At 39.1% G+C, this 18,497-nt stretch overlaps 1 protein-coding gene across 4 annotated transcripts in view; it reads left to right on the forward strand.

The window, feature by feature from the left end:
- Window positions 1-18,497, forward strand: part of robo2 (roundabout, axon guidance receptor, homolog 2 (Drosophila)) — an 837,757-nt gene that overhangs the window by 772,747 nt on the left and 46,513 nt on the right. For all 4 annotated transcript variants that reach the window (XM_051926308.1, XM_051926309.1, XM_051926310.1 and 1 more), the window contains 2 exons: window positions 796-1,056; window positions 9,334-9,545. In XM_051926308.1, the coding sequence (XP_051782268.1) occupies window positions 796-1,056; window positions 9,334-9,545 (473 nt within the window). The remainder of the gene's footprint in view (window positions 1-795; window positions 1,057-9,333; window positions 9,546-18,497) is intronic.

An 18,497-nucleotide genomic window follows, 5' to 3' on the forward strand; every position in this document is an offset into this window, starting at 1 on the left:
GCTTTGTCTTGAGATCTCCCACAAGAACAAGTTTAAGACAAAGAAATTGTTTCCATATTATCATTTATGTAATCTGTTTAAGCCACCTTGGGTTGATCTAAATGCTTGGAATTACAAAAATGTAATTTCCATTATGAGCCATGCATTTCTTAAACTATGAACACTGGGTAACTGACACTTATGCAAAATTGTGTCTGATTTCAGTAATGCTTAGAATCATATGAAAGGATTTTTTTTTATATCAGTGACAGTTATAATTTAAATCCCTTATGTTCTTTCTTTCTTTCTTTCTTTCTTTCTTTCTTTCTTTCTTTCTTTCTTTCTTTCTTACAAAGCAGAGACAAAAAAAATATATACTAGCATAATACTCTGCCTGGTGATGGCCATAGATTTAATGTCTGAATTTGAAAATGCTGTTTCACGGTTCATTCCAGTTCTCATGATACCCTCTAGCCTTATGCTATAATTCAGTGCACCACAGGATTGGTCCATTAGTAAGCCTGTCATCTACCGACAGGACCTTCTACAAGCTATTAATGAGAAAGCAGTCCATTACCAGATTTTGACTCTTTATGCTATTATTCAATTTATTGGACAGACTGTGTCTGAAACAATAATTAACACTACAGCTACAGTATCCTGTCGATTAAAAGAATCTTGAAATACAAACTAACTCTTACTAGTTAAATGTGCAGGTAAAGGTACATGAAAATAAAAAAAAACAGGAAGATTCTTTCAGAATGTAAACAGATGCAATATGTCATAAAATAACCTTTTTGAATATTTTGTTCTTAGATATGACAGTGACACCTGGGGACCCCCTTTACCAGTACAGACATACTTACATCAAGGAATGGAGGATGAATTAGAGGAAGAAGATGAACGAGTACCCACACCACCAGTAAGAGGTGTTGCATCCTCTCCTGCTGTGTCCTTTGGACAACAATCCACGGCAACCCTCACACCCTCGCCGCGAGAAGAAATGCAGCCCATGTTACAGGCCCACCTAGATGAACTCACTAGGGCTTATCAGCTGGACATCACAAAACAAGCCTGGTGAGTACTGCCTGCGTACTGTGGGTTGCTCCCTGTAGTTGCATTGGCTGACTCATATGAGGTTTTCCAATACTGATGTTTCTATCATAATTTAATACAAATGCATAGCTGATGATGACACAGCTACAGCTACAGCTGCTTTTTCACTTCTAGTCTCAGTGTTCAAAATATTCGGGCAGTTGAATTTTTTTATGTATGCATAATGGAAAATAGAAATAGATGAGGGCGGCACGGTGGCGCAGTGGGTAGCGCTGCTGCCTCGCAGTTGGGAGATCTGTGTGTGGGTGTGTTTGTGTGTGTCCTGCGGTGGGTTGGCACCCTGCCCGGGATTGGTTCCTGCCTTGTGCCCTGTGTTGGCTGGGATTGGCTCCAACAGACCCCCGTGACCCTGTGTTCGGATTCAGTGGGTTGGAAAATGGATGGATGGATAATGGAAAATAGAAATAGATGAGGGCGGCACGGTGGCGCAGTGGGTAGCGCTGCTGCCTCGCAGTTGGGAGATCTGGGGACCTGGGTTCGCTTCCTGGGTCCTCCCTGCGTGGAGTTTGCATGTTCTCCCCGTGTCTGCGTGGGTTTCCTCCGGGCGCTCCAGTTTCCTCCCACAGTCCAAAGACATGCAGGTTAGGTGAATTGGCGATTCTAAATTGGCCCTAGTGGGTGTGTTTGTGTGTGACCTGCGGTCAGGTCAGATGGCCCGGAAGACAGAAAAAACAAACAAAAAAATAAAACTCCAGTTAGGCTCTAGAAAAAAAAAAACTAAATCTGCAGGGGTTCTAAAGCTAAAAGACCTCATCAAGTGACTATTTAAGATGACACTGGAAATGCTTGTCAACCTAGTCTTGGGATAATCTAATAGAAAACAAAGCTTTCTTTAGTTGGTTTTGTGTCTGCCTTGGTTAGAGCTCGGTTCTTGTTAGTGTGCTCTCAGAAACTCAGCTAGACTCTTTTGCCTTTAATTCTCTCTATTTCTTCTAAAGGTTGTTTGCCAGGTATGCTAGTTAGAGTATATGGTTGTAGACTCCAGTATGTTGTTTGACTATGAAACTGCGAAAGCCAACTCTTTTTATTTCTCCTAGTTCTTTTATACTAACAATAATAATGTAGGTTCAAGTTGTCAGTCTGTACTTTATATTCGTAACCAGACAAGAGGAATATTCTGTTTATGGGTTCTATAGATGACAAAGAAATAGTTAAGACCTATAGATAGACAGAACTTTATTTATCCCCTCTTTAAAGGAAGGTTTTTAAATAAATAAATAACTAGGTATTGTAAACCAATGCATATATATATAGTGAGTAGCGCTGCTGCCTCGCAGTTGGGAGACCTGGTGACCTGGGTTCGCTTCCCGGGCTCTCCCTGCGTGGAGTTTGCATGTTCTCCCCGTGTCTGCGTGGGTTTCCTCCGGGCGCTCCGGTTTCCTCCCACAGTCCAAAGACATGCTGGTTAGGTGGATTGGCGATTCTAAATTGGCCCTAGTGTGTGCTTGGTGTCTGGGTGTGTTTGTGTGTGTCCTGCGGTGGGTTGGCACCCTGCCTGGGATTGGTTCCTGCCTTGTGCCCTGTGTTGGCTGGGATTGGCTCCAGCAGACCCCCGTGACCCTGTGTTCGGATTCAGCGGGTTGGAAAATGGATGGATGGATGAAATAAATGAACAACTATACTATGATCGCCTTATAAGACGTGTCAATGCATGGATTGTAAATGGTCCCGACAAATGTTAGCTGTATACCATTAACAATGCTACAGGACTCTACAGTAGTTTTCTTCCTTGTCATTTTTAGGTTTGCTGTAATGGCTATCAGGCAGACCACCCCCTATGATATGGGATTACCATATGAAATATGCCCCAGGGTATAACAAACAGTCAAACCACAGATTTAGTCAAGATGTGGACTGGAGGAAGGCAGGCTGCTTTTATTTGCTTTTTTTTTTCTCCTGCAAAGATGTGCCTGGAAAGACAATATGCATTTCAAGTATTCCAGCTGCAGAACACAAATTCATAACACATAAAGGAAAACGGGAAAAGCAATTGGATTTTTTTCTTATGTATTCTCGGGCAAAGTAATATATTTAAAATACGGATTTTTATTTACATTGAATAACCACACTTGTATTTCTTTTCTGAACCCGCTATTACCTTTAGAGTAGTAGTTGTGTCTTCAAATAGTTTATGGTGCAGACCTTCTTATTACACAAAGCAATGATGGACAACCACTGAGGAGTGACTGTTGAGCTTAGCAGCCTTCACTTTCAGAAGCTAGCTGCCTGTGTCTATTCTTTCACAGATTTGATTTGATGAAGCTCAAACATAAAATATCCACAAAGACATTCAACATAGCAGCAACAGTAATCATTATTCTCCTGCAGCCCCCAAAACACCTATTTAGCGCAAATGTACTTAGACAAATTCATTGGATTAGTGTAGAAGACTGTTAAGTTCAAGATATTAAGTTCACAGTTTTTTTTTCTGCTTTCTTCATTCACAGCTTTTGGTGGTTTTGTTGTTTCAGTCCATCAATTCTAATTTATTTTCCCTTGTCACTCACTTACATCTGTTTTAGCCATGGTATAACAATACTGGTTATTTTTTATTAATTTTCCATTGCCATAAAATCAGTGGAAAAGGCAACAGCCTAATAACATTAAACCTATAAGAATTTCACCATCCTTCATGAACATAAAGTGCCATAAAGTATAAGCTGTAATAATTTTCCATACCGACAAGTAGTTGTCAACTTATGACCTATGTGTCTTATGACCATTCGACTTACAACTGCTACCACATCTCATGGGCAAACAACAGTTTTCTCCACGCCAGCTCCGTACACTGTGACTCATTCATCTAGATCTCAGTTTATTACCTGCAGTGGTTTCGACTACATCCAGTTACATTTGTCTTACAATTGCAGGAAGAAAGGAGATTGATCTTGACACATAAATGAAGGCGATCAAGCAGTATGAGAAAGGAAAGAAACCGAAAAGGATCACATGTGACTTTAAGTTATTCCATTGTAAACGGTGTTTGGCGCACGTGCTGTACTGCTGCGCTCTGGCTTTGAATCCGGTTAATCTCCAAAGCTTCTGTGTTGTGACTCACGATGTGCCGCTTCGTGTGAACTGCCACGATTGGGAAATGAAACCACACTTAACTCCTCTATCTGTTAATGTTTATTATTAATAGGCTGAAATGTTAGAACAGAAAACATACGAGTGCTCAAACTCTGCTGGTACAATTCCACTGGGAGAGACTCAGACAAAGAAAGAATTTGTGAAGTTGTTAAAGGTTCGGTATGCAAGTGAGCAGCAGTAATAATGAAACAAAATAATCCAAAAAAAATGACACAATGTACTAAGAATGATGATAAAAAAGAATATAAAACAAACAATATGAATTAAGAGACTTATTATACACTACTATGCATATGGCCATGTTTGAATACGCATATCGGTCTGTCTTACGTCCAGATCAGCTTATACGTGGTCATAAGTTCACGACTACCTGCAATTTAATTGCTGTTAGATAAACTGAAAAATATTCATAATATACTACATGTGTAAACATCCACATAAAGAAATATTTCATTAAAAAATTATACTTAATCCAATAAACATACAGTATGAGAGTCCTACCTGTAACCAAACGATCATTCAGGAAGTGGACCCCGGAGGCTGAGAATACTCTGAGACAATGTTTTGGAACTACAGACTGGGATATCCTGCAGGGATCACATAGTGAGAACATTGAGGAGGTTGTTGACTGCACTACTGACTACATCAACTTCTGTATGGACACTTTAGTTCCAGTAAGAACAGTACGCTGCTATGCTAACAACAAGCCATGGATTACAAGTGACATCAAGGGCCTTTTGAACCAGAAGAAAAGGGCCTTTAAAGACGGTGATCAGCATGAGCTCAAGCGCGTGCAGAAGGAACTCCGAGTCCAGCTCAGGGCGGCGAAGGAGCAGTACAGGAGAAAGCTGGAGCAGAAGTTGCAGAACAACAGCATGAAGGAAGTGTGGGATGGGTTGAAGATCATCACTGGCTGCAGCTTGAAGCAGGGTGCCACCATCAAGAGAGACGTGAAGAGAGCAAACGAAATGAACATCTTCTTTAACAGGTTTGACCACCCTAACCCACTCTCACCTCGGATTACTGCACTCTCTACACATCCTTCTGCTGATACCAACATAGGAGAGACATCCCCACCCACAATTACAGCAGCGCAAGTGAGCAGAGAGCTGAGGAAACTTCGTGCCAGCAAAGCAGCAGGTCCAGATGGAGTATCGCCACGACTGCTGAAGGTCTGTGCATCAGAGCTGGGGGGTCCTCTACAGCGCATCTTCAACCTGAGCCTGGAACAGGGGAAAGTCCCGAGGCTTTGGAAAACATCTTGCATCACCCCAGTCCCAAAGGTATCACATCCTGGTGAGCTGAATGACTTCCGGCCTGTCGCTCTAACATCACATGTGATGAAGACCATGGAGCGGCTGCTGCTTCACCACCTGAGGCCACAGGTCCAACACGCCCTCGACCCTCTGCAGTTCGCATACCAGGAGAAGGTGGGAGCGGAAGATGCCATCATCTATATGCTACATCGATCCCTCTCCCACTTGGACAGAGGCAGTGGTGCTGTAAGAATTATGTTTCTAGACTTCTCTAGCGCCTTCAACACCATCCAACCTCTGCTCCTTAGGGACAAGTTGACAGAGATGGGAGTAGAGTCATACCTGGTGGCATGGATCGTGGACTATCTTACAAACAGACCTCAGTATGTGCGTCTCGGGAATTGCAGATCTGACATTGTGGTCAGCAACACAGGAGCGCCGCAGGGGACTGTACTTTCTCCGGTCCTATTCAGCCTATATACATCGGACTTCCAATATAACTCAGAGTCCTGCCACGTGCAAAAGTTTGCTGACGACACTGCTATCGTGGGCTGCATCAGGAGTGGGCAGGAGGAGGAGTATAGAAACCTCATCAAAGACTTTGTTAAATGGTGCGACTTAAACCACCTACAACTGAACACCAGCAAAACCAAGGAACTGGTGGTGGATTTTAGGAGACCCAGGCCCCTCATGGACCCCGTGATCATCAGAGGTGACTGTGTGCAGAGGGTGCAGACCTATAAATACCTAGGAGTGCAGCTGGACGATAAATTAGACTGGACTGCCAATACTGATTCTCTGTGCAAGAAAGGACAGAGCCGCCTGTACTTCCTTAGAAGACTGGCATCCTTCAACATCTGCAGTAAGATGCTGCAGATGTTCTATCAGATGGTTGTGGCGAGTGCCCTCTTCTACGCAGTGGTGTGCTGGGGAGGCAGCATTAAGAAGAAGGATGCCTCACGCCTGGACAAACTGGTGAGGAAGGCAGGCTCTATTGTTGGCATAGAGCTGGACGGTCTGACATCCGTAGCAGAGCAACGGGCACTCAGCAGGCACCTATCAATCATGGAGAATCCACTACATCCATTAAACAGTGTCATCTCCAGACAGAGGAGCAGTTTCAGTGACAGACTGCTGTCACTGTCCTGCTCCACTGACAGACTGAGAAGATCATTCCTCCCCCAAACTATGCGACTCTTCAATTCCACCAGAGGGGGTAAACGTTGAACATTATTCAAGTTATTGTCTGTTTTTTTATCTGCATTTTTTTTTTTTTTTTTTTTTTTTTATTACTCTTTAATTTAATATTTTTGCTGCTGGAATATGTGAATTTCCCCCTGGGATTAATAAAGTATCTATCTATCTATCTATCTATCTATCTATCTATCTATCTATCTATAGACAGATAACACTTTTTTGTCCCCAAGGGGAAAATTAAAATATGCATTTTATCACAATCCACAATGCTCCTAACAGGCAAGAACTTTTGATGTTGGATAATAAGAGAGCTGCTGCTGCTGTCTTATAACAGGCTTGTAGGTGACAGGAAGATATGGTCAGATTTGCTCAGTTGTTCCACAGGTTTACATTGAAAGGCATTAACATTTGAATAGAGTAAGTCCAGCTTGTTGTATCTACAAAATGGAACATCCTGAGAGAAGTTTGTTCCTTCCAAAGTTCCCCTGGTTGAAGTCACCAACATTCTAGAGTCAGAATGATTCATCATTAGAATATTACTAACCAAGTGAATCGTTTCTGTTGCTGTTAAAGAAGGATCATGTAACTTATCTCCCAAGGTTGTAACATTGTCTAATTCAGTCAGAATTTCAATGTCTGGATTATACTTTTTACTTATAGTTTAATGTGTTTGTTCTTTTTTTTACCATGCATGTAGTTTGTTGTGAAAAATTTTTAATCTTGTGTTTTCATGTAGAATCGAGATAACAAAGTTTCTGAAAATAGACATACATGGAGACCCACTCTGGTTAACAAAATGAGAGCAAAAATATCTATGAAATAATCTCGTATTAGTCCTATCACATAACCTAGATGTCAAGTCATCCAGAAATATGCTCACAATGAAAAAATAAATGACTTCCAGGAAACACAGTTGTGAACAAAAATGGGACGTGCTCAAGCGAGATTGAGGATTTGAATTGAGTGACATATAAAAGGAATATATAATTTTTGGGTGGAGTGTTTCCTTAAGCCATGGTGTCTCCAAAAACTGAAATCAATAGATTATTCTGGTGTCAAAGTCACAGCCTTTAGACTAATTTCTTTTACAGGATTACCACCCATTCCTTGGGCTAGAAATTCTAAAAAGCAGATGCAACCATTATTTGTACCATGTTGACTTGATATTGTAACACAAACTGGGCTTTCCCACCCTGCACACCCACAACAGGAGTGTAAAGGAAGCATCTGGAACCGAAGCTTGTCAGAGACAGGACAAAATAAACGGCAAAAGAGGGGGAGCAGAGCCTGGGGAATAAGAAGAAAAAGTAGATGATGAGCACGGGAGAACAGTAGACACAGAACAGAGAGAAACAGAGAAAAAGAGTGTTACAGGGCCGGCCAGTGAACGTCTCGGCCTGCTTTACAGCCATGTTGGAGGCTTAATAGCCCATTTTGACATATCTGAGACTCCTCTTTACATGAATGTAAATGTAGTATTCTCTAAATACTTCTCTAAATATACAGTATTCTCTAAATAAGGACATACTACATGTCCTCACATGTGGCGCAGTGGTAGTGCTGCTGCTTTGCAGTAAGGAGATTGTGGGCTCGCTTCCCGGTTCTTCCCTGTGAGGATAGCGCTTTGAGTACTGAGAAAAGCTCTATATAAATGTAATGAATAAATTATTAAATAAAAACCCTGGTTATAACTCATCAGCAAAATATTAGTGTTTAATCGTGACTGACCCTTTCGTTTAGTCCGTTCCTTCAGGATTTACCGCATATTGACCATTGTCCCATCCGCTTATTAAAATCATTTAATCCAATATGGAGGGTTTCAGGAGACAAAGTATGTCCCTGTGATAATGGGCATAAAGTAGGAACTAACCCTGGACAGTACCGTGCACACAACTATATTAATTCATTTCCATCAAATTACATAACATAGCATTCTTAAATAAGCTTAATAAAATTCAGGGTTTAACGTAGCTGAAATTTCCCTTTCAGCCTTAGGCAAACAGGACCAAACACTCTCAAAGGAAGAGAATATATAAACTCCATTCAGACCCTGATGGGGACGACATTTGATTCCCATCAGCATGCCATCCTCTTCTCAACTGTCTCTCCTATAGGAAAATAGAAGAAGTAAAATAGGTGGCTTGATAGCAATAAATAAATGTATACAGGAAAATATATATATATTTGCTAACATTTTCACTGAAATCTGCCAGATTATTTGTGATCCAATATTCATTTATGCTCATAGTATGAAGAGGACAGTTGTGGGTCACAGTCTGTCAAACAAAATATTTTATTTATGGTTAAACGGGAGGCGGTGTACTGAATTAATGTTATGCTTCTCTCTAGTAAAAAGTGTCATGTTTTTATAGAAAATGTCATGTTCAGTAACTGCGGCTTGAAAAAGATGATGACTGGTCTAGCATTAAAATGGATGTACTGCAATAATTATGTCAAGTTTCCTTTCATTCTGCCTTGGCGAGAATGAACAAGTGACTAATTGGGAATTGTAGTGCGTGCCGCAATATATACAGATATCATTTTCCCTTTGGCTGCTCCAGCTTATTGGGAAAGCAGACAGGCACAACGTTTTCAATAAGCAAAAGTGAGTTACTTGGAAATGGGTCCCTTTTATGTATTAATGAAGTGTCATAAACAGGTATTTTCAAAAAGTATATTTGTTTGTGCTTTGTAGGCAAATGCAAGGCAACTCACATCCCCCTCAGGCCCCTGCACCTCCTCTGGGCTATATATCCAGCACTCTGATCTCAGACCTAGAAAATGACATTCCGGATGATGAAGATGAAGATGAGGAAGACGATGAGGGTTATGAAGTCGCAAGGCCACTTAGGGGTATTGAACATACTCCAGGTTCTAGCATGGACAATCTTGACAGTTCAGTGGCAGGTAAGGGACTGGCTACCTTTCTATTGGTGTAGGATGAAGATTAATGTTCTTAATGCGTTGTCATATGTCATCATCTGCTTTCAACATAGTTGGCACACATTTTCCTTTGCTCATACTTGTATATAATCTCTCCAAACCTTTCATTAGTGATCTCTTTCGAAAAGTCATTTGTAAAAGATTTTTGTCTTTCGGGTTTTGGCCCCCCACTTTGCTTTTCGATAAATGATTCATCTCCTGGTCCACCATTTATGAGAAGGATTTAGGAGTCGTAGGTGGGCTCGACACTATCAACTGCCAGACAGTGTTCAGAAGCCATTAAGAAGGCTAACAGAATGTTAGGTTATATAGCACCTTGATGTGTGGAGTACAAGTCACAAGAGGTTACGCTGGAGTCTTTATAACACACTGGTGAGGCCTCATCTGGAGTGCAGTGTGCAGTTTTGCTCTCCAGGCTACAAAAAGGACATAGCAGTGCTGGAAAAGGTCCAGAGAAGAGCAACTAGGCTGATTCCAGGGCTACAGGAGATGGGTTATGAAGAAAGATTTAAAAGAGTTGAGCCTTTTCAGCTTAAGCAAAAGAAGGTTAATCTTGTCCATGCTTTAATCACATCCCACATCGATTACTGTAACTCCCTGGTGGCAGGTGCCACTTCTAATCTTATATCACAGCTCCAATTGATTCAAAACTCTGCTACAAGAGTTCTAACACAAACCAGCATCAGCAAGCACATAAGCCTCCCCTGGCTCCCTGTGTCTTAGAGGATTGAATATAAAATTCTGTTATTAACCTACAAAGCTTTAAATGGCCTCACACTGGACTACATCAGTGACCTTCTCCATCACTCTGCTCCTGTTCACCCACTAAGGTCTGATTCTGGCAATCTTGTTGTGCCCGACACTAACCTGCACTCTGTGGGAGACACGGCCTTCAGCTGTATAGCACCCAGACTTTGGAATGACCTCCCGAAATTAATGAGATCAGCTGACTCCATTCATTCTTTTAAAAAACAACTGAAAACCCCTCTGTTCAGAAAGGCTTTTAGCTTAACCTGACATTCTGCCCCTCTTTCAGTTTACCTTTCTCACTAGACGTTAAGGATAGTTTGTGTGCATATGTGTTATATCTCAAATTCTGTTATTTGTTATGCTTTTCTTTTAGTATTGAATTTAGTATTTTACTCTGGTTGACTGCCTTTTATTCTATTTAATGTTTAGTTTATCCTGTATCTGTCTGTTTTAGTGTTCTATTTAAGAAACATTTGTATCCAATGTTGCATATACTTGCTGTTTCTTTCTGAGACTTTGTGAAGCGCCTTGAGCATGGGAAAGGCAGTACATATATAAAATATATTATTATTAAGGGGAGACATGATTAAAATGTTTAAAATTAAACTAAGTTTATCAAGAACACAGAGACACATTTGGAGTAAATTTCACACAAACATTAGGGCATTTTTCTTCACACAGATAATCATCGACTTACGGAATAAGTGACCAAGTAGTGTGGTAGACAGTAGGACTTTAGGGACCTTCAAAACTCGACTTGATGTTATTTTGGAGGAATAAAGCAGATAGGACTGCCGAGTTTTGCTGGACTGAATGGCCTGTTCACGTCTAGATTGTTCTTTTGTTCTAATATCATATGCATGCTGGGCATGACATCGAGTAGTGGAAGGAAACTGCTCAGCTCAGCTAAAGGGACATTCCAGTAACCCAGGGGGCTATAGTAAGTCATTTTATGAGTAGGGTAAAGACATCACTGCAACATTCATCACTAAAGATGGACAGTTCATGCCTTCTCTGGCAGTACATGGTGAGTCCAAAGAAGTACTTATGGGGTCCAAGAAACCCCCCCCCCCCCCCAAGTTCACCAGGAACCCCAGTATTTCAAAGTATACATGGCTGATAAATGAAGAATATATCTACCTCAATCTCTTTGGTATTTTTTGCTTCTTTATAGCAATCTGTCTACAAAGCTCTTTTGCGCTAGGTTATAATTTTATAATTGTGAATTTCCCCTTGGGATTAATAAAGTATCTATCTATCTATCTATCTATCTATCTATCTATCTATCTATCTATCTATCTATCTATCTATCTATCTGTCTGTCTATCTTATATTTAACTTATATACTTGATGTCATTTGAACTTTATTATTTTTTTATTGTTATTGCCATTTTGTTTGTTGTTTGTAATTAAACATGGAACCATTTTGTGTATTTTTCAATGGCCACTGCCATCCTTCAATCTATGTACTCTTTGAATTTCACAGTTTTGAATCTCTTTCTACATTCTCAAGCAGCATATAGCATAAAGCTAAAAGCTCAATGTACAGTATTTCATTAGTACATACCTTACAAGGTACATTCCAAAAGATGGTGTCTCACAAATGTAAATGCTGAATATACCCAACAGAGTATGACTGCTACCCAGTATAATTCTGCATATATTATACACATATATCAATTTTCAGTATTTAATTTTACTTTAATATAATTTCAGTTTGTCTGTTGCCACCAATTTAAAAGCATTTGCTATATGGTTTTCAGCTGTAGCACTAATGTTTGCAGTGTGCCCTCTTGAAAAAGGCTTTGCATTGTTTTACTATATGGATGATGAAGGCATTCCAACAGGGGGCGCATCACAAACATTAGCACTGCTATTAACATTTCAATAGATGGAACATCAGAAATTAATATGACCAATCTATCTATCTATCTATCTATCTATCTATCTATCTATCTATCTATCTATCTATCTATCTATCTATCTATCTATCTATCTATCTATGTTATATAGTGCCTTTCATTTCTATCTATCTATCTATCTATCTATCTATCTATCTATCTATCTATCTATCTATCTATCTATCTATCTATCTATCTATGTTATATAGTGCCTTTCATTTCTATCTATCTATCTATCTATCTGTTATATAGTGCCTTTCATATCTATCTATCTATACAGTATATCCAAATTTATACAAATTAATCTGGCGTCACAGTACATGATTTCTAGTTGGAGTTAGACTTTCCAGCATTGTCTCATATTACCTAAATATCTTAGACTTGCCCCTTTTTAATAATGTGTTGGTTCCATACAAATGTTTTTTGTTCAGACGCAATTTACATCTTTTTTTTTCCTTTTTCTATTCTGTTGTGTGTTAAAACAAGAGACATCAGACAGACGGGTTCTCTTCTGTTTGCAAAGTCTAAAGCACCCACGGTTCCTTATTCTTCAAAGCTACATCTATCTATCTAATTTGTGCATTCTAATGTAATAATATGAAATATATCAGTGTTAAGCTTACTGAAGGTATCAATACTACATATGGTTATTTCACTAAAAAGGTATGTAGGAATGGATTTTAAAATTGCTGAAAATATATTTAATGACATTTCTTGCAATTTCATAAACTTTGGTTTATTACACAGATATGATGAAGAAGCATTAATTTAATTGCATTTTAAAAAGACTTATGCTTAGGTACAGCTTCCTTCATTAATGAAGGTAAAGCATGAGAAGTTACAGTATGGTGTATGGTATATTCCCCCCCGTAACCAAGGCAGTCAGTTGAAGATAAATCATATTTCTGTATGTCCTAGATTATTTCTGACTGTTTGACACATTGAACATTTTTTATAAAAATTCAGACTTTTATCTGCAACCCTGATCCTATTTGACATCTCCACTCAGTGGAGAGAAAGATAGAAAATGAGAGACTGTTGCTGCAAAGTAAAAGAAATAAAATCAAATATGTTTTTTTTTTCTTTTTCCTGTTTATGGTTGTCTTTTGTCTAGCGTTTTTTCCTTGAAAGCATTGCAAACCTGCCGTTATTACCCTTGATGGAATTGATGCCTCTGTCTTGTTTATAGCCAAATCATTCATGAAAAGGCAATATGGAGAAACGAGCAATCTTCTTAATTTTGAAATGAAATCTGAAAGTGAACACTTTGAATGCCAGTAAAGAGTGCAGGAGAATAGAAACAGATTGAAACACATGGGTCATGGGACTAAAGTAAATTAGAATATTGGGTAATTTAATCGTTTTAGTGACGTCACTAATGTTAACTGAATGACAACAAAAAAACATCTCTGAAAAAACATGGTGGATTCATTTAAAAAGCTTTTTTTTTGATTAAACACTATTTCAATTCCCAAAACGTTTCCAGCCCATATCCAAAACATACACACGCACTTTTCAACTCAAATACAATTTACAAAACTGTCACTAAGATTAGAATTCAAAGACAGTTTTGCAACTGTGAAGTACTTCAAACTGTGATCATGCGAAAAATGACAACTCCACGGAATAAATGTTGGGGTGCAAACATGGCCATCTGCGTTTACTTTTTTTTTAAGAAAACAAAAAAGGGCGATCAGTGGCATGAGTGGCAAAAAAGAGATTTTAACAAAATAGCCACTCTGGGACTAGCAAATGGCACGGGTTTTCTAATTCTCCTTGCTCGATTAGGGAGCTCCATCTTGTGAATCGCTCGTTTGATTAAATGATGCCTAGGAATTTATGACATGGTGACCATGGAAGAGGCGGGGTCAGTTACCCTCAGTGGGCATCCTTTCTACACTGTGGAAGGAAAGTGAGAGGACATGAATAGTGCCAGTATAGTATATACTGTGAAAGTGATCTTCAGACGCACATGTGAGTCTGTGGTAAAGTGAGGTCCATGGCTGTTTGACGTTTTAAATAAATAATTACTGCATTCATGTCTTCGTGTGAGGGGGTGTGGTAGTGTGTCAAGCGGTTCACATGTGCGATACGGCCCTGCAGTCAGTGCACAGTTGTAGGATCATCTGCCACCTTAATTGACGCCAGGAGCTGATGATTGCCCCAGCTGTGCTGTTTCCCCATTTCAAAAATGGAAGCGCAAGTGAGAGATGGTTGAATCATGAATCAAGAAAAAGAAAAGACAAAGGGTAAAGGAAGAAAGAAAGAGAGGGCAGGAGGCAGAAAGAGCCGTTGTGAGCGAGCTGAAGGGAGCAGGCTCGAGAGAGAGAAGGCAGGAAGCTGAAAGGGGGGGCCCATGAGTGGCGCGAGAAGGTGATGCCCATGGGGGGCTTCCGAAGTAGCTCAGTCAGGCACTAAAAGGAGCGACTCGCCGTAGAAGACTGGGAAGGCAACGGGGGTCGAGGAGAGCTCCAATGTGAGCACCATGGCCGTTGGGGTCCTAAGCCTAAATCCGGAAAGGGAGCCTTACCATAGCCATGGGACAGCAGGGACCCAGAGCTGCGTTTGTCATTAGGGTGACTCCTCTGCTGCAAGGCCCATATGGGATAAGTGAGAAAAGAAGACCCTGGGCTTTTTAGTGAAGACAGTTTCCTGCCAGTTGATTTTAACCTCTTTTTTAATGGATTAATTTATTCTGATTTTAACCTCCGCAGATACATGTTTTTATGGATTATTTATTTATCAAACTTTTTTAAGCACTACACTTTAGGACGGACACTTGTTTGGTGAATTGAGCATTTTGTAACTTCCCCTTGCTTCATGTGTGCTTTGTTCTCATCTGCCAAGCTCATCCAGTTACGTTATCGATGGTGTCGAGTTCAGGAGGCTCCCATAATAGAAGATGGAGCAAGGAGCCAACCCACACCATCACAGGGACAACATTAGTTTTTTGGAGTTTTAATTGTTTTTATTTTTTTTGGACTAGAAAACAATGACTACTGCTCCCTTAACTGTAATCTTTTGTTCAACTGCTTAGTGCACATAATGAGTACAACACTGGCAAAACCAATTTGGTATATGCTTTTCGTTGACATCACCATGAAAGAGTGCAATACGTTTTTTAATAATCTGATATACTGCACATTTTCCATACTTAAACACACCATCATGCACATTACAGTGTTTTCTTCACACCAAATTCTTACTACCCAGAGAGCCACTAATGCCAAACCCCACCCAACTCCGATGGTACCTAGCAACTACTTTATCCTAGCTGAGGATATACACACTTCCAGTGATTTGCTTTAAATTTCATAGAGATCTTTATTTACATACTAAATAATAGGCAGTGATATGTGGAATTAATTCATGAAAATGCTTCCAGTCAGAAAGTAAAATCTTTTCCTCTTGTGAGTGACACAGATTTTCATGGAAGCAAAATCCAATTTATTTTGAAACTTTTTATACGACGTGAAACACCAAATTTTGCCGCAAATTAACCTTGCATCAATAATTTCCCCAGTCACTAATGAGTAGCATTTTTATCACTTAATTAAGTGTATGTGTTATTGGGACAGGCTATGAGAATTAAATGCCATTGATCTTGAGCAGAGAAGGCTGCAGGGGGGATCTAATCATAGTCAACAAAATTCTCAAAAGTATCAATTAAGTCCGCTAGTACTATGACTACTAAAGCTGACCAATCAGATTTCTTTAAATTAATTAGTGAATCCAGTATACAAGTGGATAATAAGGGGACGTGTATTAAAAATACAATCATGGAAGCAGTTCTTTCAACTGTGTGGGAATCTTAAATGAGAACATAAGAAATTTGATGACAAGAAGTGTCCATTCAGTTCATCAAGAATGTTTGTTTAGCTAATAGATAAGCCGTCACAATATCTCATCCAGATCCTTCTTAAAGATTGTCAAGGTTTCTTCTTCCACTATATGTCTTGCTAGTTTGTTCCAGATTCCCACAACTCTTTGCATTATGAAGTGCTTCCCAGCTTCACTCCTAAAAGCACTTCCTCTTAATTGTCACTGTCATTCATCAGTGACTTTGAAAATTTTGGAGACCATGCTGTCACTCCTCCGCTCGAGACTAAACATGAGTCTGTCACGGTAGGACATGTCCTTAAGGCCTGGCATGCACTTGGTTTACTCTCTTCAGCACAGCTTCAAGTAGTGCTATGTCTAATTTGACCAGAACTACACTCAGTACTCCAGACGTAGTCTCACTAGTGCAATCTATAGTCTGAAAAATATCATTCAATTTAATTAAACGGTCGTGTAGCTGAACAAGGAATCTTGGCAACATTTAGTAGCTACAGCAATAGTTAACCAAACAAGCTTGTTGGACTGAGGTGTCTTCTATCATTTGTCAGACTTGCTCATTCAAAAAGTATCTGTAGGTTACACCAATGTAAAACTTGGCTAATATTCAGTCATTGCATCACAGGGAGTGAAAAGCAACAACTATTTTAATTAAACTGCGTAAATTTGCTGCTGATTAGGAAATTGGTTTGAATAAAAAATTGAGAATACACCTAAAACAGAAATGTTTTTATGGAAAGGGTAGGGTGTACTCTAAAATGGATGCATATGTGTGCCATCACTATCAAGTATGAAGATACTATATAATTCAACCAGCTATGCCTACTGAAAGAATTTATCCCTGTAGTATCTTCCAATGCCATTTTTGCACTAGACGCAAATGCAATTAGCTTAGTAAATTACAGAAATCCATTAAGTGAAATCATTCTATGTTATCATGGCTAGAGTCAGTTTAAGTATTGATTGTTGCTACAAAACATATTGAAGGCCACATTTTTATTCAACAAGCAGTTAATTAAGGGTGTATGGTAGCTGAACAAAAAATACATCATTACTTGCTTTTGCATTCTAAAAATAGTCAATCAACAATTAGTAAGGTCATACGTTATAGCCTACTGTTTAATTTATTGAGGGGCCTACACTCATCAGCGAGGATGATTTTATTATGGCATAAAATGCAAATTAAACAATTAGGGGACATAAATAATTTTAGTCCTGAAGGTGTAATTAAGCGGCAGAGTGATATCAGGGTACATCATCATTTTGCTGCCTTGCATCAGCCTTGTGATTACATATGTTGAAAGTAAGGGCGCTGTCTCCGAGGACCTGCCTCAAGGATGGAACCAAAAATCAGGATTTCTGGATCAGATGGGGGAAAAAATGTATACACTAAAGGAGGACTTTCATTTTTTAATTCCCTTAGCTTGTCCCATTTGGACATCTAGATAGATAGATAGATAGATAGATAGATAGATAGATAGATAGATAGATAGATAGATAGATAGATAGATAGATAGATAGATAGATAGATATCTGTTTATCCGGCAGTTACACTCTGTTGGTCATATTAATTGTTAACATTTCTGATATTCCATCTATTGAAATGTTAATAGCAGTGCTAATGTTTGTGATGCACCCCCTATTGGAATGTATTCATCATCCATATAGTAAAACAATTCAAAGCCTTTTTTCAAGAGGGCACACTGCAAAAATTAGCTCTACAGCTGAAACCCATATAGCAAATGCTTTTAAATTGGTGGCAACAGACAAACTGAAACTATACTAAAGTAAAATTAAATGCTGAAAATTGATATATGTGTATAATATATGCAGATTTTGGTCTGGGTAGCAGTCGTACTCTGTTGGGTATATTCAGCATTTGCATTTGTGAGACACCATCTTTTGGAGTGTACTTTGTAAGGTATGTACTAATGAAGTACATTGAGCTTTTAGCTTTATGCTATATGCTGCTTGAGAATGTAGAAAGAGATTCAAAACTGTGAAATCTAAAGAGTACATAGATTGAAGGATGGCAGTGGCCATTGAAAAATACACTAAATGGTTCCATGTTTAATTACAAACAACAAACAAAATGACAATAACAATAAAAAAATAATAACAAAGTTCAAATGACATCAAGTATATAAATTGGATTCTCCATGCTCACAAACCTCCTGTCCAGACGAAGGGTGGGCATCACAGAGGCTTAGTAATGGATAGATAGATAGATAGATAGATAGATAGATAGATAGATAGATAGATAGATAGATAGATAGATAGATAGATAGATAGATAGATAGATAGATAGATATTTCAAACATGATTTAATTTTAATGATTATCACACAAAGGAGATAAACCAGCACTAAAAAATTAACAACACTGAAGTAAGAGGATTTTAATGACCTAAGTATTATTAACCAAACCAA

This window comes from Erpetoichthys calabaricus, chromosome 4 (assembly GCF_900747795.2).
Source record: "Erpetoichthys calabaricus chromosome 4, fErpCal1.3, whole genome shotgun sequence".
Classification (NCBI taxonomy): Eukaryota; Metazoa; Chordata; class Cladistia; order Polypteriformes; family Polypteridae; genus Erpetoichthys; species Erpetoichthys calabaricus.